Genomic DNA, 19,263 nt, shown 5'->3' with positions numbered 1-19,263 from the left:
GGCCGCGAGGCGGCGCCGCCCCCGGGATCTAGGCTGGGCGGCGAGAGAACCAGGGCGAGCGGCGCAGTGCAAACCCGGGTGCCCGGGCTGTGTCGGCCCGCAGGCGGAGTAGGGGCGGGGGGCGATCTCGCAGAGTCCCGGCGCTCCCTTTCCTTTTCTTCCTGCATCCGGGTGCACCCCACCCCCGCCCCCCGTCCCAAGACGACGACCACCAAGAAGGGCCACTCGGAGACAGGCTGTTTCTAGAGACTAGCTTTACTGTGCTAGAGGCACAGGGTCCCCACATCCGGCCCTTGTCTTGCCTCGCCCAGGCCTCCCGCTCCAGCTGCTGAGGCAGCACCCTCAGCCTACCCGCAGGGTAGGGCAGGAAGCGAGCAGCCTTTACTGGGGAAGATGGGTCAGCAGCTTGCTGGGCTCGCTGTGCTCACTACCTCGCGGCGCTCGCTCTGCTCACCACCTGGGAGGCTGGAGCCCTGGCTGAGGTTTCGAGAGGTTCAAGGGCACACTGGGGGTGGGTTGTAGGGCATGGGTGCTTGGCCCTCAGCAGCTGCAGCTTTCACTTGGCTCTGTTACCTTGGGCTGCCAGGACACAAGCCTTTCCATGCTTCTTCCAATGCTTGACTTGGCACTCCCTGCAGGCAGGTGGGCTGGTAAGCATGCAGTGCTTGTGCGGGGTATAGAAGTGGGGCTTAGGGGTCCAAGTTCCTAGGATACCCTCACCTGCAGCAATACCATTCATTCTGGCACCGTGAGCACCGTTTGGAGGCATCTGCACTGCAGTAGGCACAGCGGGGCCGCTCTGGGGTTACTGCCTCTAGGACGTCCAGGCTGTAGGTCTCAGCCCATCTAAGAAAGAGGTCAGGAAAGGCTGGCTGTGCCTGGCCAGTGGGGGCACAAGAGCACCTCTGCCTGTGTCCATGCCTTCTGCATCCCTCCTATCCCTTCTGCCCACTCAGTGGGCCTCACCTTCGTGCCTGTAGTCGCAGGTCCTGCTCTGAAGGGCTGAATATGTGCCTCAGCTGGTGCTTGGCAATAGCCTGCCACTTGCCTCTGTTCTCTCTTTCTAGCCGCTCCCAGATTTCTGGGATCTGAGAGAGAAAAGTGGAAAGTGTCAGGGAGGAGCTGGCAAGGTGGGCAGTAGTCCTGAGCAGCTGACTTCCTGGTACCTACCTGTTCCAACACCAAGTCCTTCTTTGGGGGCTGGGTTTCCGTCAGGGCCAGGTGGGCCAGGAAACCCTGCAGGTCTGCCAGGTTGGGCAGCTGGTCGAGCAGTGTGTCTGTGAGGAAGGCCCGAAGCTGCAAGGGAGTCCAGGGAAGGCCAGTGTGAAGTGGTGCTGACCAGGGAGGGCCTGGGCTGGGGTGCCTGTGGGGACCACGTCCCACTAGCTGCTGCGACACCTGAGCTTCAGGGTCTGGAAAGAGGACTGGGGCTGAGGCAGGTGGGCAGTGATAAGCAGCAGGGGTGGGGCAGGGCAGGGTGGGATGGGGTGGCACTGGTGCAGGAGGAGCTCCCCCACCTTGAGTAGCTGTCCCTTGGCAAAGCTGGTGACGCAGTAGCGGGTCCGGGCTTCGGGGCTTAGCAGCAGGTTGTATAGGGCGATCCACACCTGCCCATCCAACTTGCTCAATTTTGGGTGCTCTGTGGGGGCCACTGTCTGCCAACGGCCACCCTCAAATTGCTGCATCTTGCCTGGAGAGAGGAGCCAGAACACTAGGAGCAGGTGTTACACACTCTGAGTCAGCCAACTGAATGGGCTGGGGTCCTGAGTGCTGCCCGGGTGCACGACTCACCAAGGCTGGTGTCTGCTTGCTCCAGAGCGGGGTGAGTCTTTAGCAGTGGACACACAGGCCTTACCTGCTGCAAAGCCCAGGTCTAAGCTAGTTTGTGTGAGGCATTCTGGGCTCCTCTATGAGCTAGCGGGCAGTTTGTGAGCAAGCTGCCTGTCCCCATCAATCCTGGGGTATGTCTGGGAAGCCATGAGCTGGGGCTTAGGCAAGGGGGTGGGGAAGACCTTACCACCTTCCTGTCGGCTCCAGGGACTGTGTTCCAGCAGTTCCACCAGGAGGCAGGGCAAGTTGTGGGTACTGAGCATGCAGTTCAAGGTGCTCAAGGAAAGGCTAGGGGTGGTGGTGGAGAGAAGTGAGCGGCGGCTACAGGCCCAGGATCCCAGTCCTCCACTGCAGGTCTTGGGCCTTGCAGGACTGCCCACCTGTCCACACAGTCTGTGATGTAGCGCAGCACTGAGAGGGCCTTCAATGCGATCTCAAACTCCATCAGCTCTGCTTGCTTCTGCAGCTCCTGGGTGGCAGGGGCACATGGTGCTCTAGCTGGGCCACCCCCTGCCTGCTCAGGCCTTGAGAGAGCGTGTTATACCCACTGGCACCTCCAGGGACCCTCAGCCTACCTGAATGGGGGTGCTCTCCTGAGACTCCTCCTCGGGAGGGCTGCCACGGCCACTTCGGGCCACCAACATAGTCAGTTTTCGGTGGCAGTAGTCTACCAGGTCCAAGATAGCGTCCTCTGCTGACTCACACACCTCCTGAGGGACAGGCAGAGGGGAACATTCTGTCTCTGATGCTCTCCCCACACAGACACAACCCCTCTTCCCAGTCAGGCCTTAGCCTGTGGCAACAGCTTGTGGACAGGGCTGATGCCTCACTTTATGGAAGAACACTGTCTCCAGAAGGTTGATGATAGAGGCCTCGTGGTGTACCTGTCAGATAAAGAGAACAGAGCGTGGAGCCACTGAAGGAAGAATCAGATTACCAGCTCTCTTGTCAAATCCAGAGCCCTCTAAAGGCATGAGCAGGGTGTGACCAGGGGCCCAGCTTACCACCATGTATATGGGAAAAGTGTTCTGGGGCTTGAAGTCCTCCAGCTTGCACAGCACAGGGAACACCTTCTGCTTCCACATCTCCACTGCAATCAGCTCCTCCACCAGTGTTGGGATCTTTGAGGGGGAGAGGAAAGGACAGAGATGAAGTAGGCCTACCTTGGCCTTGCCACCCTCCCATCCCTGGCTTGGTCCTGCCTGACTCCTCAAACTCCCCTAGGCTCCTAGATTCTCTCCATAGGTACCTTCCCAAGCTCTCTCCTGCACCTTAGACCTTCATTTCTAGCTGCTCTCAATAACTTTGTGGGGACATTCCCCATGCTTCCTATAACTGGCTCTTGCTTTGTCCCTGGGCTGCCTTGGCCCCCTACACCTCCCCACCCCAACTACACCCTTGTCCCCTCTGTCCTCATCCAGGTGTTCCTCTCAGGCTGGCTCTCCTGTTCATGCCCTCCTTGTCCCTGTCCTCCTGCCTTCCAAGGTTCTCATGTGCCTTGACCTCACCCTTACTCAGGGCCCTGCACAATTTCCTAGTCCTCTCCCACCCTCCAGTAGGGGGCTCCACCTTTTCTTTGCAGAGGAACCCTTTTGTCAAGTGATATCTCAGGTCATTTATTTGAGTCACCTCCTGGCTCATTTTCCAGGTAGGCTCATCCCTGGTTTCTAATTCTTCTCTCAAGTTATGAAGGCTGCCTTCTTCCATGCCAAAGTTCCACCTCCACTTCAGTGAGGGCCCCCTCTGGCCTGACAGTCTATTCAAGGATGTCTTTAGAACGTAGGCTCTCCCCCTACAGCCTGGGCTGCTGTATGATCTACGACTATCTCTCAAATCAACCAACGTCTCACACTTGGCCTAGTGTGCCAGTGTCCTGTCCAAAAGGGATGCAAAATCAAATCTGTAACACACTCCTCTCTTTTCTCTTGGGGAAGACAAGAGTACCATCTAGAGGGAAGTGAAGGCATCCGAGGTGCTCCTGAGAGGTAGAGTGGTGGGGTGAGAGGTGGTAGGAAGGGCAGGAACCCTGCCCGTGACCCCAGCATACCTTCCCATGGGTGACCAGCAGCTCCTGGATGGGCTCACCCTGGCTGGCTGTAGCATCAAGGATAGCCTGCATGTTCAGCTTCTCCAGGTTCTCATGCTGCTGGTTCCACCTGCCCCAGAGAGAGGGGGTGGATGTGTTTTGGGGTGCTACTGAAGCCTAACCTGGGTTTGGGTACTATTGAATTTGGGTATTACTGAACCTAATCAGCCTAACCTGATCCTGAGGGGCCAGAGGGGGCTCAGAGATCTTTGTCTCCTCACTTGGGGATTCCTCCACACTGGGTACCCTCTCCCCCGTGTCAGGCCCATACTCCTCCATTCAAGGACTCTGACTCTGTGACACCGCCCGACCCTTGGATCCAGCTGCCTCACCCTCCGGAGCCCATCTCGCGCAGCGGGAAGCTGCGCAGCCCCCGCACCAGCACGTCAGCCTCCCCCGGCAGCAGCAGCTCCAGGTCGCCCATGTTGTGGCCAGGGCCAGGGAGCCAGAAGGCGGGATTCAGTTGACCCCGGACAGCAGCCGGCGCTGGGGCAGGGGAGCCGAAAGTCTCCGGCTGGGTCCAGGCTGTGGACGCAGCTGTTGCGGAGCGGTTGGGGCGCGTGGGTCCTCGCCGTCATGGAAACGGTTAGCTCGGCGCCTGCGCAGTGCGGCCCGCGCAGGCTCCGGCCCCGCCCCCGGCCCCGGCCGCCTCGCCTTCCCCGCGGCGGGTAAGGAAGCCCCTTGGATCCCAAACTTCTCCCTCACCTCCGACTGCGGCTCGAGGGTCTGCCCTGAGCGACAGACTCCTGTGGCCTAAGCTCCCTCCTCCGACGTCAAGACCAGCTCAGGGACAGGGTCATGCTGCCCCCACCAGCTCTTCCTGTCGCGGCTCCAACTCCGCCGCGCGGATGCCCCTCTCCGTGGCTTTCTCGCTCCACTACGTCTGGCGCCGGGCTCCGCCTGCTGGCTCTACCCCCCCAGGTACTGCGCAGGGGCCACGTCTTTCCATCCCAGTCTAACAGGCTGCCACCACCTCTCGTGAGGAACTAACTGCTGTAATCTTTTTCTGGGTGACTGTATGGCTGCCTCCAGTTCTTGAAATAGTATGTCCAAACCAGCTTACCAGCATCTCTGCAGTATCACTTTTGCCCCTTCGGTACTTCATTTCTTGCCCCTCTCCCCATTGCCTCTTATGTTCCAGCCTTGTGGGCCTCTCTGGAGTTCCTCATACATCCTAAAGCTGTTTTTGCTTTGGGGCTTTTGCACCTGTTACCCCAACCTGGAATACTCTTCCTCCATCAAGCCTCAGTTCAAGTCACCTCAGGGAGGCCTTCCTTGCTTATTTAATCCAGAACAGCTTCAGCTCCCACCCCACCCCATTCTTGATCACAGCTACCTGATTGTTCCTTTCTGGCTGTTTATTTCAGTTCCTAATTAGTGGACACATTTGTCCATAGTTAGTCCTGCCACCAGATGGCGCAGCAGTGGGCCAGGACCACAGCTATTTCACTGCCAGTTCTCAGGTGGCTGGTTCAGAGGCGATACTCAATAAAGGTAGGTTGAAACAGATGCTTTTATTTACAGAACTGAGGGTCACCCCTGAGACAATACGGACTAGTCTACGGGTCTAGCCCTCATGCACCAGACAGCGCTTTGCAGGACGAAAGCAGCCACAGTCGTGTGCCTAGTTTAGCCCCCACCAGCCTCACTTCCAGCAGATGATGATATTGGGGTCATTTTCCAGCCGTTCATCAAGCTCGTGGTAGCTCATGCCTGTTTGGGACAGTGCAGGTGAGATGAGCAGTCTTGCCTTGGCCACCTGCCCTGACCCCACCCCAGCTGCAATGTCTGCCTCCACCTGTCTTGCAACAGATCTCATCATAGCTGTGGCAGCCTGTGTAAAGCCGGGCAGGGTGGCTCCGCTCCTCCCGAGACACCCGCACGGGATACTTCTGTAGTCGGCGGATGAGGTTCTTCATAAGCCCAAACTGGATCAGCTTTCTGGGGTGGGGTTGAGGGAGAGAAGAGTGATGCCCTGGCTGGGCCTTCCTCCAGCCAAGCCAACCCTTTTCTGCAGTCTCCCCTCAGATTTTGTCTCAATGACCAGACTGCCTTCCAAACCCAAAGCCTGGGGTTTTGGAAAGCCTGCCTAGACTAGTAGTGCCACATGATTCTGCTCACTGGGAATCTCCTGCTTCCTCTCTAACCCAAGGCTCCAGAGACATACAGAGTGTATATGCTTTTAGGTAAACCCCTCATGACCCTGGGAATCCCCTTCTGACCGTTCATCAACACGCTGCAGCTGCTGGGGGTGGCGGCCAATGAGGTCTCTCACAGTAGTGCCAGGGCTCAAGCTGCAATACAGCTGGAACACATCCCGAAGGCTGGCCCTCTTGTGCCCTATGGGTACCAGGGGTCAGCTCTGTAGGTGGCTCTGCCCGCCCCCCGCCCCGCCATGGCCTCCCCCAGAGCCCACTACTACCTTGTTTGGTCACATAGGATAAACATGCCTCTTGCAGGGACTTGTCATCTACCAGGTCCTGGACCTTCGGTGTTGGGCAGTACACATTGGAATACTGGAGGGTAGCAGGAGGCACAGGGGCCTGAGTGAGGGGCTTGGAAATCTGACATAGCCCTAGTCTGGCCAAGCCACATGATTCATTCTCCCCTTAACCAAAGCCTAGACTCACCTACCTGGAGGATGGACACCAGTGTCACAACTCCATAATACCTGGGGGAGATAGTGTGCTCAGCTTCTGAGGGTCATGCCTTCCCACCCCACACACTCAGTGTCCTGGGGCTCTTCCCTGGCTAGCAGCTCTGTCCTGAGTGTGGCTGTTGCCCTACTCACAACAAGTTCTGGATGGCGATGCGCACCAGGTTTAGCTCCACATCTGCCTCAGCTGAGATCTTCTGGACATGGCGGAAACCATCAATGTAGGGCAGGATCTGGGCAGGGCAGGATCAGTAGAGGTGGGATGAGGCCAGAGCTGTGGCCACCCCTAGGTGATGATACCCAGGGAGGGACAGCTCACCTGTTGTGTGGTGAGGTCCCATTGTGAGTTGAAGAAATCTTCCTTGTCCTTGGTAAAGACAGGCACATCATACTCCTGCGCCACAGGAGGGTCAGGCCGCTGCTCAATCACCTTCAAGTGGATGGTGTTGGATTCATCTGTAGGGGCCCCACCCATATCTTCAGTGTCATCTCTTTCAAGAGGCCCTCAATTACCCTTCAGTCCTCCCAGCAACCCTTGAAGCAGATGGGTGGCCCTGGGTAGGGCCGATCTCCCCCACCCCCCACTTCTTAAGTAAGCTCTGCGTCCAACGTGGGGCTTGAACTCACAACCTCAAGATCAAGACTCACATGCTCTACTGACTGAGCCAGCCAGACACCCCCAATCTTCCTTTTTTATGGAGCAAAAGACAGGTCCAGAGAGGAACAGGAACATGCCAAAGGAGCATAGACAGCTCTCTGCTGGCCTCTATATCCCAAATCCCAACATGCACTGGACTCTGGACATCATCAACCCAGCTCATGGCTATTTATTAGCCATCAATTTGTTCATGAATCTTGTCCATGGCTGGGCTTGCCTTCCCTTGCCATGTTCCTATCCCTCTTCTACCCTTCTGTTCTCCTTGGTAAAGGCTGGGTCATACCGATTGGCAGAGTGCACCGGCCTGAGGCATTTAGCTCCTCCAGCAAGATGGTCATGATGGGCACCAATTTCTGCTTGCTCTCCTCTGTTGACACGAAGCTGCTCTCTAGCTGGATGGAGCATGGACAAGATGGTGGGTATACCCTGGGACCCCTGGCTGGCATCCTGCCCTGGCAGATACCTAGGTCTGTAGGGCTTTGGAAACATTTGTCTGCCTGCCCATCCACTCAAGCCCATTCTGTTGCAGACCTCCAGTGTGGTCAGGTAGCCAGCCAGCTTTTTGACGATGGGCTCGAGGGCACAGGTCTTGGCCTGGGCATCACACACAAAGCCTAGGTTGAAAAGCAGGGCATTGCGGCTGTACTTCTTGTGTTCAATGCACACAGGGCAGCCAATCAGTTTCTTGTCCATGGCTGTGCTGGATGGGGGGGGGAGGGGGGAGAGGTGGGTACAGAGTCAGGCTCCTCTTGACCCAAGCTTGTTCACTTCTCCTGGGACATCCCCCCCCCCCTTCCCCGTTAGGGCCTCACACAGTGATGAGTTTGTTCTGCAGCTCTGGCTTGGTGATGATGTACACCTGGACTGTGTCAAACAGCTCCCTGGAGATGAAGTCTTCAGGGACCTGGGGGTGAGGGAGTGGGGGAGTGGCAAGAGGCCCCTCAGTGGACCCTGGGACTAAGCAGAGTACAGTAGGAGATCCCCAAGGCCTAAGCCCTCTTGTCCATTATTTCTCCTCTCTCCCATCCACCCAGACCTACTCCTCCTTTGTGTTTCCAAACACTTGCCATGTTCTTACCTGCTTCCTGGCTTTGCATATGCTGCTTCCCCTACCTGGCACACTCTCTCCTTCACCTAAGTTCCTAAGCATCCAGGAATACTATTGGACTGCGCGCCCCCGCCTCTCTTGGACCTGGCACCTCCCCACAGTCCGACTTCCCACAATCACTGCCTATGGGATTGTTTGTCTGCCCCATCAACACGGGAGTCTGGGACTTGGGTCTGAGTATCCTCTCGGTCACGATTCTCTGCGAATGAAGAAGTGGTATGCCTGCGTGCAGCACCGGGCACGGGAATCCACCGCTTCCAGGAAGCTTGCTGAGCTCCCGAGAGCGTCCCTCTTCCACCGCCCCCCTCCCCTCCCTGCCCCCGGCCCTGAGAGCCCGAATGGCACCTGATAGGTGATTTTGGGTCCCAGCGTGGGATGGAACTCGCTGAAGAATATGCATTCGATGCGGCAACCGCTGCCCATGGTGCTGGCAGGGCCCAGGTGTGCAGCCCCTGGCGCCCGGACCCCTGTGAACACCCGTCGGAATCAGCCCGCAGGCCTGGAGCTCCAGATCACGCACGCCTGCGCACTCACACCCGTTAAGCTGTGTGCTTAACAGCGCCTGCGCAGCTCGACTGAGCGGTGTGGCTGGGCGTGGAGGCGCTCGTCTCAGGAAGTCCCGGCTGGGTAGACGTCGCACCCGGAAGTGAAGCGGCTCCGCGACGGAGCGGCGGCTCGCACGGCAGGGCCCCGGGTACCCCGCTTTCTCGGGAAGAAGCCACCGCGTCGGGTCAGCGCTGCGGGTGAGGCAGGCGAGTCCCTAGCGTGTAGGGGCAGCATGCCAGCAGCACGTGGGGAGACTAGTGCGCGAAGGGATTCAGGCTGTACTATGATACGCAGATGGGAACTACAAAGACCGTAGTGCTTCACGCTCTTCTAGCTGCCGCTTCCGCGCGGCGACGGCATGATGCACGCTGGGATTTGTAGTCTATTACATGGCCTTGCGCATCCTACCTGGAAGGTGGGCCAGTGATCAGTGCCAGCCAGTTCAGATGCGGGTACACGCTGCCACGCTGCCAGTCCTCGACTATTTCTGGTACCCGTGTTGGTACTGTCCCTTCCTACCTTACTTCTTGGAAGAGCGTGGCATTCCTGCCCTGCATCCCTTGCTCCAGTGAGGAGTGGACAGCAGGCACCTCAGACCCTTGCTCATTCTACTATGCTTTCAGGCTACAGTCACTGGCCTGGTTGACCATGGCTCTTTCTGTGGAGACGGAGTCGCACATCTACAGAGCTCTGCGCACTGCCTCTGGGGCTGCTGCCCACCTTGTGGCCCTGGGTTTTACCATCTTTGTGGCTGTGCTTGCCAGGCCTGGCTCCAGTAAGTAGAATTCATAGTTGACTTCTGGAAAGGAAAGTGCTCCTTCTCTTGGGGAGCAGGAGCAATAGGAAGCCTTGGGCCTGACACCTGGGAAAGGCTTGGCTGGTTGGGCGACATCCTATGCTGGAGGGATAAGTGGGGAGGAGGTGAGTGTTGGGGGCTCTACCAGTTTGGCCAAGGTACCTGGCTTCTCTGGTCTTGGTGCTCCACTTGGCTACCTTTTGTGAAGTGCTACAAGGAGGGAGGACTGCCAGAGTGGCAAAGGATGGCCTCTGCTCCAGGGAGGGACCAGGAAGCAAGGATAAGTAGGGGGTGAGCTTGTTGCAGTAAGAGGGGGCTAGCATTTTGGCAGCACTTCCTTGGATGATGGGTGGCTCATTTTCCTCACCCTGTAGGGATTGGTGTGGCTGGGTTCTTCTTGCCTCAGCCTCACAAAACAAACCTCCTTTTCATTCCAGGTCTGTTCTCCTGGCACCCCACACTTATGTCTTTGGCTGTAAGTAGTGGGCCTGGCCAGCTCTTAGGGGTGGGAGGGAGCATAGGTACCAGGGGTGGCCCTGACAGGTCTTTGGAGGGATGGAATGTGGGATTGGAAAAGTTGCATGCTCCAACTCCTGCCCATGGTATATATCCCAGACTGGAACTGTAGTGTTCAAAACCCAGGGCAAATTTGTCTAAGCAAATTTTCACCTATCTTCAGGCAGGAAGCTTAGAAAATGCATTTGAGTGTACCTGTGTTCCCTTTTACCTTAACTTAATAGCGATGCATCTAATTTTCCCTGAAACAGTGCACCCCTGTGGCCAGCTCTTGCCAAGAAATTTTATCTAGCTCCATTCAAGGAAACAAAGCTTGTGAATCAGTTTATAACTGCCACATCTCAAACCTTGTGTTTGCTGGGTAATATAGCAGAGATGACATTTCAAAATACCACCTAGGAAGGAGTGTGGAGAGGTGCATACCTCTTGCCAGTTTTTTGGGGCAGATGTTCTGTCCCTGATGAAGTTCCTCACTCCTGCCCCACCCAATGGATACTCTTGTCATTGGGGAGAGAATGAAGAGGTGAACTTTGCCCAGAATGACTGGCAGTTTAGAAAGTTATCTAAATCTCTTTTTTTCTTCTGCTGAGCAGCACCCTAACTTCGTTTCCCATCCCTATCTCCCCAGTTCTCTTTCCTGATGACTGAAGCACTGCTGGTGTTCTCTCCTGAGAGTTCGCTGCTGCGCTCCCTCTCACGGAAGGGCCGAGCACGCTGCCACTGGGTTCTGCAGCTGCTGGCCCTGCTGTGTGCACTGCTGGGCCTAGGTCTTGTCATCCTCCACAAGGAACAGCTTGGCAAAGCCCACCTGGCCACGTGGCATGGGCGGGCAGGGCTGATAGCTGTGCTATGGGCGGGGTTGCAATGCTCAGGTGGGGTGGGGCTGCTCTACCCTAAACTGCTACCCCGATGGCCCCTGGCTAAGCTCAAGCTATACCATGCCACTTCTGGGCTAGTAGGCTACCTTTTGGGCGCTGCCAGCCTTTTGTTGGGCATGTGTTCACTGTGGTTCACTGCCACGGTCACTGGTGGGGTCTGGTATCTGGCTGTGCTCTGCCCTGTCATTACCAGCTTGGTCATCATGAATCAGGTGAGCAATGCCTACCTGTACCGCAAAAGGATCCAGCCGTGAGCTCTTCCCAGCCTAGAAGCCTGGATTTGCCTCTCAGTGTAGTAGCTGGGGCTGGAACCTCCTGGACTCTTTCAGCTAAGTTATGGGGACACCTCAGGCACTGGGGCAGTCTAGAGTAGGAGTCTTGTGTGTGACATTTTTGGTTGCTCCTCATCCTGGAGTGCTTCCCCTTTCCTTCTGTACTGTCCCAGAGGAGCTTACAGATGATGTGTCTGGATGAAATTGGGGTTGCAAGGCTACTTCCCCAGCAACTCAACTCGTACTTGTACTGGTATGTCCAGAAATTACAGGAGAGAAAAAAAAATAAAAAAGAATGACTGAAAAGACTGGATGGGAGGAATAGCTTAGAGTTGGGGATAGTTCTTGCTAATGCATGAAAAAACATGCAGCTGGGCAGGATGGGGAGCCCTGTCCCTGACCACTCACTGAGGGGCTGAAGCTCTCCCAGCACGCAAGCTCCCAGGATCTGGCTGCTGAGTGGCCTCTGCCACCAGGGCCCTAGAGCTATAGCTGTGAATGGTACAGCTGTGTGTCCCTTCAGTCTCCCAGCTGCCCACTGTGCTGGCATCTCTAGACTGTGGTGGTTAGATGTGGACAACGATAAGATACGGAGGTGGGGATGGGCTATTTCCATAGGCGTCAAGCACTGAGCACTCTGTTTTTGGCGTGAGCCATCAATAACAGCTCTTTAGGATAGAGGGGCCCTCAATCATCAGATCTGGGCAGGGCCTTCCTGACTGGGAATCAGGGAGAGAAAATGAGTAGGGATCTGAAGTGATAGCTCTGGGAAGGTTATTTAATGGTGGGCATGTGGTGGTAGGGGGAGTGGGGGCAATAGGCTTCTTATTGAGCTGGAGTTGCCATGGAGACCAAGCCCTAGAACCTAGAGTAAAGTCCCTAACTTTGTAGTTGAACATGATGAGGGGGCTGCATGAGGTGGTCTGACAGAGCTCAGGAGCCATACCTCAAAGAACTGCTTTATTGATACTGCGAGGCTGGGCATGGCTGCCCACTCAAGTGGTCCTGTAGAAAATACTTGGGAGCTGTGGCTCTTCTGGCCCAGAAGCAGCCGTAGCCACCACAGCAGAGGGAATCAGAAATCTTCACATGAACATAGTCTTTCTGAGAGTGGGCAGGGAATTGCAGCCCTGCGCTGGCTGGACCCCCAGAATGTTTTTGGCAAATCCTTGCCTTGGCTCAGGGCTCTTGGCAACCAGTATGAGGCATAAGGGTTGGCCCAGGAGCTGTGGCACCGGTGTCCCTGCAGCCACTTGCCTGGGGCTCTCTGCTGAGGTACAGTCTTACCTCAGATGGCCTGGGCTGTCTGATGCCTGGCATAGTGGTTGTCTGGAGTTGGAACCAGATAGCAAGAGTCCCGGGTAGTGTTGGCGAGAAATAGCAGAAGGCTGTGGAAACCCCCAGCAGGCCTTCTTCCCTCTCCTCAGAGCAGTCAGTGCCCTGGAGTAGCTGAGAGGTGTCAAGGGGGGCTTGGGAGAGGAGGTGCTATACTCAAGGTGGTCTGGAGTTACAGCTTCGGGGGAGCTGCCTCGAAGGTGATCAGGCTGGATTCTGGGGCAGCCGCCTTCCCTGGGAGTGTGGGGGCCTTGTCTGAGGGTAGGGGGCTATCCACCTTGGCCCCTGCCTCCTCTTCATCGTCATCCATGCTAGGCCAGACGGACTGGTCCTCCACTCTCTTCAGCCGCTCATTGAGGGCCTTCAGGGCCAGTTGCCTGGAGCCAGAGGAAAGATGACAAGTCACTTTGGGTTTGGATTTGGCTCATGCCCTATACATTTCCCCATGAAGCTGACTCCTCCTACCACCCAGACTTCTCTCAGAATCCTGTGCAGGGACTGGACAGGGCCCAATCTGCCATCAGAAGGAGGATTCAAAGGCTATATAGAGCCTTCTCTTCATAGGGCAATTCCAGGCTGAGAAGGCCAGTAGGGTGTCTGGCAGACTGCCCAGCAGGCCAGGCTCAGGAATGATTCTAAGGGTGGTGCCTAAGCATGGACAAAGCTGGTAACCCAAGGAAGATGGGTGGAAGGGTAAGTCACTTGGATGTGGACACTAGCATCACATCCAAGGAGAGGGTTATTACTTCTTTCTCTCCTTGTTAGGTGTGTTTTGAGTCTCTTGGCAAGGGTTGAAGGGGAATGCTGGAACTCAAGCACCTATGTTGGATCTCAATCTGGGAAGCAGGGCCAACTTAGGTCAGCCCATCCTTCCTGACTAATGTTCTCCTACCCCAAAGCCACCAGGACCCGTGTTAGAGCAGGAACATACCAAGTGCTTGGAGAAAAGAGGAGGAACAACGTATGTGTATAGAACACAAGCCAGAGCCTACTGGTTCCAATGGACAAACCCTTTTGGACCTCACTTTGAGGGGAGGTGGGAAAGTTGACTGGAAGGTATACATGTGTGCATGTGACCCTACCCAGGAGGTGGAATGCCCATGCTGCCAGGTAATACTTCCAACAGTGGTTACTGTGGAACCCTGATGTCTCACCCTGTCTGTGCTGTAGGTATGGGGGACAGCCTATAATAGCCTTCTAAATTCCAACAGAGAAGCAAAGCCTCCAACGTGTCAGGAAACATGACAGGAAAGGCAACAAGAACATGGGCACAGAAAACCCTAGCACAATTCCACCGTGTGCTCCAGCCTGACACATGGCAAATTGGCACAGAAAGGACGGTTCTTCCCCATGCTACCCAGGCTCCCATCTTGGAGACTGCCTTGCAATTCTCTCTAAAGCCTGCTAAAATGGAGAGACAGTGGCATACTAATAACTTTCTCACAACGGTCAAAGATAGGAAACCCTGCCTCCCATTACTAATAGCCCTTTGGGCTTGGGCATGGCATGCTGCCAGATGCCCAACTGGTTGGAGAAGTAACAACCACAAGGCTGTGTCAAGAACCTGCTCCCTGACAACCTTCTGTACCCCGGTCTGCCATTTCTTGGGCCAAAGCAGAGGTGTTTTGAATTTCCAGCCAACTCTAGCAATCCAAGACTCACTAAAGGAGGAGTCACCACTGGGAGCTGCAGAGCTCTGAGGACAGCTCAGTTTCTATCAGGTCTAGCCCTCTTGGTCCTACGTCTCCACTGGATAAAGTGAAGATAGAGCTCAGTCTTTACGATTCATCAGCTACAGAGACACCATAGGGCCCACATACTGACCTGCAGCATGCTTTGTGTGCTTTTCAACACCCACCACTTTAGGCAGTAGTAATCTGTGGCCCTTCCCCAGCTGGAAACTCCTTCAAGAAAGGGGTGTGTCTCATGCTCTACTCCACCGCCCAGCGGAGAGTAAGCACAGGGATAACCTTTCAGCTTAATTCATAAAGCTGCCTGCCAAGAATCCATTTCACAGGTGAGCAAAAGTAGAAGCCTTTGACAAACCAGAAAGTAGGAACAGAGCCTGCTCCAGATTTTGCTACTAAAGTAACTGCCTCAAAATACCCCTCAGCGATAATGTTGGAAACGGAGTAGTGACAACTCTGGTGAGTATGGACCTGGGAGAGAGGGACAGAGGGAGGGGGGAAGGAGGGGGGGGGAGAGAGAGAGAGAGAGAGAGAGAGAGAGAGAGAGGAGAGAGAGAGAGAGAGAGAGAGAGAGAGAGGATTGGATTAAAAAAGATCTGCCCTGCCCTGTCCAAGGTGCATCCAGTGAATAATTCAGCTGGGACTCCAGATGGTGCAGATGGCTTAGTTTACAGGTAATGAAAACAATCGTCTCCACTCCCTGTGTGGTCAGCAGGCTCCCTTGGTGGGTCACATGGGCTGTCCCCTGGGTTTGGTGTCACATACATGCTGAAAGGACAGAGTGGTAAATCTAGTAATACCCCCAAGGTTCCCTCTCAAATACGTGGCAGAGAAGCACAGCATCTGAATTAAGACCCAGGAAGAGGATATGGTTCAGCATTTTGAATTTGGGGTGGCCCAGACTGCCTCATAAAGAAGGTCTCCTTGTCTGTCTCTCTCTCACTGGGGATATAGGACCAGTAGATTGTTTCTGGCTCCCACAGGACCAGTGTCTAGGATTCCAAGATTCTGAGACAATGCCAGGATTATGTGTATCTGGCTGTCCATTAGCCCCTCACACAGTATCAAAGGAAACTGGGCATCTCTTAGGACTTATTAAGCTGTCTGAGTGGTGAGAAAGGCAAATTTCACTCTAATGTAGGAAAGCACTACTGGAGCCCAGCATGTAAATGCCGAGTTTCTCAAGGCCACAAACCAGATTTTATCTCCTGAGGCTGCCCCAACACCTGACCCTTGGCTGCCAGTCAACACACAGCAAGCACAACAGATGGAATGGGACTTGATCAATAAAAAGTCTCTTAGCTCAGTAAGGTTTTGGAAGACTCCACAGTACCTTCTCCGCTCTGCGTCTTGAGGGTCTGTGCCTGGGAGGCTGATGGTGATGGAAGATGGGGCACCTACATCATAGCGCTTCACTGTCTTCTGGCATATCTTTACCTTCACCAGGAGGCCGTGCACCAAGTTCGCCAACAGCCCCACCACAGGCTGCAGGATCTCAGGAAAGAAGGTGGCAAAAGCAAAGTGGTCAGCCATATCCCCTCGGCCTCGGCTATGGCGCTGGTAGAAGCGAAGATACACCCAGCTGGAGAGCAGCCCAAAGCCATAGGAGGCCAGCGCTGGGCTCTGGAGCAGCGTGGCCAGCCGCAGCAGCAGCAGCAGCCCCAAAAGCAGCATGGGCACCACGCTGACGCGCACCTGCGGCACACGCAGGACCACGCAGTCCCCCATGGTTTGCTTGAGTGCCACCAGGACACCACCTAGGAAGCCCAGGGCTCCGTGGATGCGGATAGTGAAAAGGTAGACCAAGTTGAAGGAAGCCATGTAGGTGAGGAGGTAGGCGAAGGCCCCCAGCAGCCCCACAGACACGTTCACCACTGAGAAGAAGATGAGCAGCTCCAGGGCCCCCCAGAGGGGCTCCAGCAAACGTCCAGCCACCACCACTGTGGCCAGGCTGATGGCCACATCCCACACGTGCTGTTCCATCAGCCCATGGGTGGCCAGAGTCCAGATCCAGAAATTGGGCGGAAAGAGGTAGCCTGGGGTGACCGCCAGGCAGCCCGTGTCCACGGCAAAGGACAGCAGATAGAGGAAGAGTACTGCCGCGCACAGGGTCTTTACCACCACGCTGGCGCTGGCCAGGATGGCCCCCAAGTGCTGGCGGGCGCCCGGTAGGGCGCGCTGCATCTTCCCGAAGGGCGTCGGCCTGAGGGAAGGGTCTAGTGTGTTAGGGGCCTCCCCGGGGCCTCGTCCCAGTCCGGCCCCGACGGGAGGCCCGCGCCTAGCCTAGTCACTGGCCTATGGCCCCGGTGGAGACTCCACTTCTGGTCGGGTTGGCTCCGGTCCAAAAGGGCCAAGCGGGGCCTGTTAGAGGGCCCGGGACCTAGGCCCCTCGCCGGGGACCCGAGCGAAGGCCCTGGGAGGCTTCGGCACGCCTGCCGGCCGGCCTGCCCACCCTGTGGGCCCCGCGCCAAGCTGACCGGGCGGGCGTTGATCTCAGGGCTCGGCCTATTCCATCCACTCGAGAGCCCTGCGGTCTGCGCGGGGATGGAGCCTAGTTCCGGGCCCCGGTCAAATCTTGTCAGCTCCGGCTCGGCCTCGGTCTTGGTCTTGGCTGCGAGCGTACCCCCTCCCTTCCCAGGCGCCGACAAACAGCACTGCTGCGCCTGCGCGCCTCGGGCAGCTGCGGGATACCCTTCCGGTTCCACGGCATGCTGGGACACCGAGTCCTGGGCGGAAGCCGGGCACGAGCGGAAGTCAGGGTTCTGCGTAAAACTACAAGTTCCAGGAAGCTGTGCGCTCCGGCCGTTCCGGTTGGGAAGAGAAGGGTGTGCTGGGGAGTTGTAGTTCTCCAGACCGTTTCGTCTGGTTGCCCGGAGGCGGAGAGGAGTGAACCGGCTTCGTTAACCTCGGGAAAGCTGCGGGTCCCCGCGCGGCTGCGCAACTGCAGACACGCGCTTGCTGAATTTCCTGGTACATCTGAGTACATCTGAGTGTGTTTTGTGGACAGGCGTGTAGGTAAGAATGTAGGCGGTCTTGGTGTGCCTACCAGGGTGCGAGAACTCCCGAAATTTCCGCAGTCTCGTGTGCGCCTGACCCAGGTTGTATGAGTGTATGGGACCTGACACATGTTGGAATTCTTGCTCTGCCATTTGGCGGCTCTGTGACACTGGCCAAATTCCTCAATTTCTTGGACCGTAAAATGGAGATGAGCGAGCGTTCAAGGGGATTGTGGTGTAAAATGCCAGTCCAGCCTGGGTGCTCAGTGAGTGTGTTGGCCAGGCTAACCTTGTTACAAGTGTGGTGGAGCTGCGCCTCGGACGCAGGCCTCCTGCCCCCAAAGAGGCAAGGCTGCGTGGGCTGCTTTTAGTGACTCTCTTCCCCACTACAGATTTCTCATCTCTGGCCCTGAGGAAGAGGGGTCACTACAGACTTGGGCCAGGGTGTCCCTGGGCCTCCACTTTACTGCATCGGTGGCTTCCTGCAGGTTGTATCCTGTTCACGGTTTTTTTTTTTTTTTTTTTTTTTTTTTTTGGTGTATTGAGTTACTTTTTAAAAATGTGCATATAATTAAAATAATTATATGTCAAAGCACATGTTTAAAGTGCAGAGCCCCTTCCTTTAAGCCACTGATCTCAGTCACAACTGCACACATAGGCTTCCAGGTTACAAACGGTGTTGACACCCGTTTCTTTGGGGTCTAGGTTCTCACTGGCTGCCACCAGGGTAGAGTTGCCAGATTTGGCAAATCAAAATACAGGGTGTTTGTGCTTGCTTCGGCAGCACATATACAAAATACAGGGTGTTCAGTCAAATTTGAGTTTCATATAAATGAATAGTTTTTTAGTGTAAGCATGGCCCCAGTCTTTTTAGTATAGTTATGTGTCATGCAATATTGGAGACATACTAAAAAATATTTGTTGTTTATCTGAATCCAAATTTGACTGGATGTTCTACATTTTATCTAGCAAGCCTACCCCAGGACCCAGCGCTGTTGCAAGGCATGGAGCTCTCTCAGGTTACTAGTTAGGCATTGCTCTGTGGCCAACTCATGGAGGGGAATGAGGAAGGATGTCTTTGCTAAGGACTGGAATGCCCTCCTCCATTTATTTAGTATCTAAGGCCCCCCAGCCACAGGTCACCTCCTCTCCGAAGCCTTTGCTGATTTCTTGCCCTCCTCTCCAGTGGGGGGAGAGGATTTCTCCCAAGTCTCACTTTGTCTATCTGCAGTATGGAGATAAACTAGTACCCAACTCTAAGGTTGTAAGTTGGCTGCTTACTGGGTGAGTGCAAAGTGTGCATCATAAGAGAGTGAACATCAGTAGTACTGGGAAACCTTTACACTTGGTGGTTACTAGTTTCTCTCCTTGAAAAGAGCGTGAGGGGTCACATGGACTAGGGTTATTTAGAGAGTTGGGATTAAAATGGACACGGGCAGGCCAGAGGAAGGTCTGAGAGGATTCACCGAAACAGACTCCGTTTTGGGTTCTAGTATGAGCAACAGCAGTCAAGAGCACTGGGTCTTAAGCCTCCCCTGGGCTGGAAAGGAGCCATGGTCATGCTAGTGGGTGGGCCAGACCCTGGCCTCCTCTGGACAGCAGGATGGGGCCCTCAAGCACCAGGTCCTGGACTTGGGCCAGGTACTAACTCATTGCTCCAAGTGGATGACCTGCCCGTTAAGCCCTGGTGGTCTGACCTGATGCCTAGATGCCTGCCTAACCTTGAATCTCATCTGTCTTCTTCCACTATCCTGGCCTTTAAGGACAGCTTTTCTCAGAGGCTTTTGAGATTATATGAGACAAAGGATGTCAAGGATCCGGCATTTTGGAAACCTAAGAAGCATTATGACCTATACCCTCTTGGGTACCTGGGTTGCAACGGCCTTCACTCCCAGCGG

At 55.5% G+C, this 19,263-nt stretch overlaps 4 protein-coding genes across 9 annotated transcripts; 1 reads left to right on the top strand and 3 right to left on the bottom strand.

Annotated features, from left to right (window-relative positions):
* Positions 1-237: 237 nt before the first annotated feature.
* On the bottom strand, positions 238-4,732 carry ZMYND10 (zinc finger MYND-type containing 10). Of its 3 annotated transcripts, none has more exons than XM_025455950.3 (12): positions 4,622-4,732; positions 3,878-3,986; positions 2,835-2,951; positions 2,661-2,714; positions 2,406-2,540; positions 2,211-2,299; positions 2,018-2,118; positions 1,518-1,690; positions 1,171-1,296; positions 967-1,088; positions 721-846; positions 238-632 (listed from the first exon to the last, which is right to left on the bottom strand). In XM_025455950.3, the coding sequence occupies exons 2-12, from the start codon at positions 3,947-3,949 to the stop codon at positions 557-559; spliced, it is 1,191 nt and encodes a 396-aa protein (XP_025311735.1). In that variant the 5' UTR covers positions 3,950-3,986; positions 4,622-4,732; the 3' UTR covers positions 238-556. The 3 variants fall into 3 exon arrangements, with proteins under 3 accessions (XP_025311735.1, XP_025311733.1, XP_025311734.1); XM_025455948.3 differs by lacking the exon at positions 4,622-4,732 and adding an exon at positions 4,249-4,488; XM_025455949.3 differs by lacking the exon at positions 4,622-4,732 and adding an exon at positions 4,296-4,482.
* A 679-nt stretch (positions 4,733-5,411) lies between these two features.
* NPRL2 (NPR2 like, GATOR1 complex subunit) lies at positions 5,412-8,910 on the bottom strand. Of its 2 annotated transcripts, XM_025455951.3 has the most exons (11): positions 8,684-8,910; positions 8,043-8,134; positions 7,762-7,930; positions 7,514-7,622; positions 6,892-7,028; positions 6,708-6,805; positions 6,551-6,587; positions 6,339-6,432; positions 6,139-6,256; positions 5,715-5,857; positions 5,412-5,629 (listed from the first exon to the last, which is right to left on the bottom strand). In XM_025455951.3, exons 1-11 carry the CDS (start codon positions 8,759-8,761, stop codon positions 5,562-5,564), a joined length of 1,143 nt encoding a protein of 380 aa, XP_025311736.1. In that variant the 5' UTR covers positions 8,762-8,910; the 3' UTR covers positions 5,412-5,561. The 2 variants fall into 2 exon arrangements, with proteins under 2 accessions (XP_025311736.1, XP_025311738.1); XM_025455953.3 differs by lacking the exon at positions 6,551-6,587 and having other exon boundaries at positions 6,734-6,805; positions 8,684-8,898.
* On the top strand, positions 7,510-11,652 carry LOC112665828 (transmembrane reductase CYB561D2). Of its 3 annotated transcripts, none has more exons than XM_025455967.3 (4): positions 7,510-7,645; positions 9,508-9,659; positions 10,118-10,155; positions 10,825-11,652. In XM_025455967.3, exons 2-4 carry the CDS (start codon positions 9,533-9,535, stop codon positions 11,326-11,328), a joined length of 669 nt encoding a protein of 222 aa, XP_025311752.1. In that variant the 5' UTR covers positions 7,510-7,645; positions 9,508-9,532; the 3' UTR covers positions 11,329-11,652. The 3 variants fall into 3 exon arrangements, with proteins under 3 accessions (XP_025311752.1, XP_025311750.1, XP_025311751.1); XM_025455965.3 differs by lacking the exon at positions 7,510-7,645 and adding an exon at positions 8,926-9,081; XM_025455966.3 differs by lacking the exon at positions 7,510-7,645 and adding an exon at positions 8,934-9,090.
* A 637-nt stretch (positions 11,653-12,289) lies between these two features.
* On the bottom strand, positions 12,290-17,020 carry TMEM115 (transmembrane protein 115). Its single transcript, XM_025455954.3, has 2 exons — positions 15,703-17,020; positions 12,290-13,058 (listed from the first exon to the last, which is right to left on the bottom strand). The coding sequence occupies exons 1-2, from the start codon at positions 16,551-16,553 to the stop codon at positions 12,854-12,856; spliced, it is 1,056 nt and encodes a 351-aa protein (XP_025311739.1). The 5' UTR covers positions 16,554-17,020; the 3' UTR covers positions 12,290-12,853.
* Positions 17,021-19,263: the final 2,243 nt, after the last annotated feature.

The sequence above is a fragment of the Canis lupus genome, chromosome 20 (genome assembly GCF_003254725.2).
Source record: "Canis lupus dingo isolate Sandy chromosome 20, ASM325472v2, whole genome shotgun sequence".
Taxonomy (NCBI): Eukaryota; Metazoa; Chordata; class Mammalia; order Carnivora; family Canidae; genus Canis; species Canis lupus.
The sequence above is the reverse complement of the archived record's forward strand: the minus strand, read 5'-3'. Positions and strand labels throughout refer to the sequence as shown.

Excerpts from the sequence above, each read along its gene's own strand:
- LOC112665828 (XM_025455967.3), top strand. The coding sequence starts at position 9,533 with ATGGCTCTTTCTGTGGAGACGGAGTCGCACATCTACAGAGCTCTGCGC. Across the intron at positions 9,660-10,117 it reads GCTTGCCAGGCCTGGCTCCA|GTCTGTTCTCCTGGCACCCC; the intron begins GTAAGTAGAATT and ends TTTTCATTCCAG. Across the intron at positions 10,156-10,824 it reads CCACACTTATGTCTTTGGCT|TTCTCTTTCCTGATGACTGA; the intron begins GTAAGTAGTGGG and ends CTATCTCCCCAG.
- NPRL2 (XM_025455951.3), bottom strand. The coding sequence starts at position 8,761 with ATGGGCAGCGGTTGCCGCATCGAATGCATATTCTTCAGCGAGTTCCAT. Across the intron at positions 6,806-6,891 it reads GGGACCTCACCACACAACAG|ATCCTGCCCTACATTGATGG; the intron begins GTGAGCTGTCCC and ends TGCCCTGCCCAG. Across the intron at positions 6,257-6,338 it reads ATCCTATGTGACCAAACAAG|GGCACAAGAGGGCCAGCCTT; the intron begins GTAGTAGTGGGC and ends TGGTACCCATAG.
- ZMYND10 (XM_025455948.3), bottom strand. The coding sequence starts at position 4,340 with ATGGGCGACCTGGAGCTGCTGCTGCCGGGGGAGGCTGACGTGCTGGTG. Across the intron at positions 2,541-2,660 it reads AGACAGTGTTCTTCCATAAA|GAGGTGTGTGAGTCAGCAGA; the intron begins GTGAGGCATCAG and ends CCTGTCCCTCAG. Across the intron at positions 2,119-2,210 it reads ATCACAGACTGTGTGGACAG|CCTTTCCTTGAGCACCTTGA; the intron begins GTGGGCAGTCCT and ends CACCACCCCTAG.
- TMEM115 (XM_025455954.3), bottom strand. The coding sequence starts at position 16,553 with ATGCAGCGCGCCCTACCGGGCGCCCGCCAGCACTTGGGGGCCATCCTG. Across the intron at positions 13,059-15,702 it reads CAAGACGCAGAGCGGAGAAG|GCAACTGGCCCTGAAGGCCC; the intron begins GTACTGTGGAGT and ends CTCTGGCTCCAG.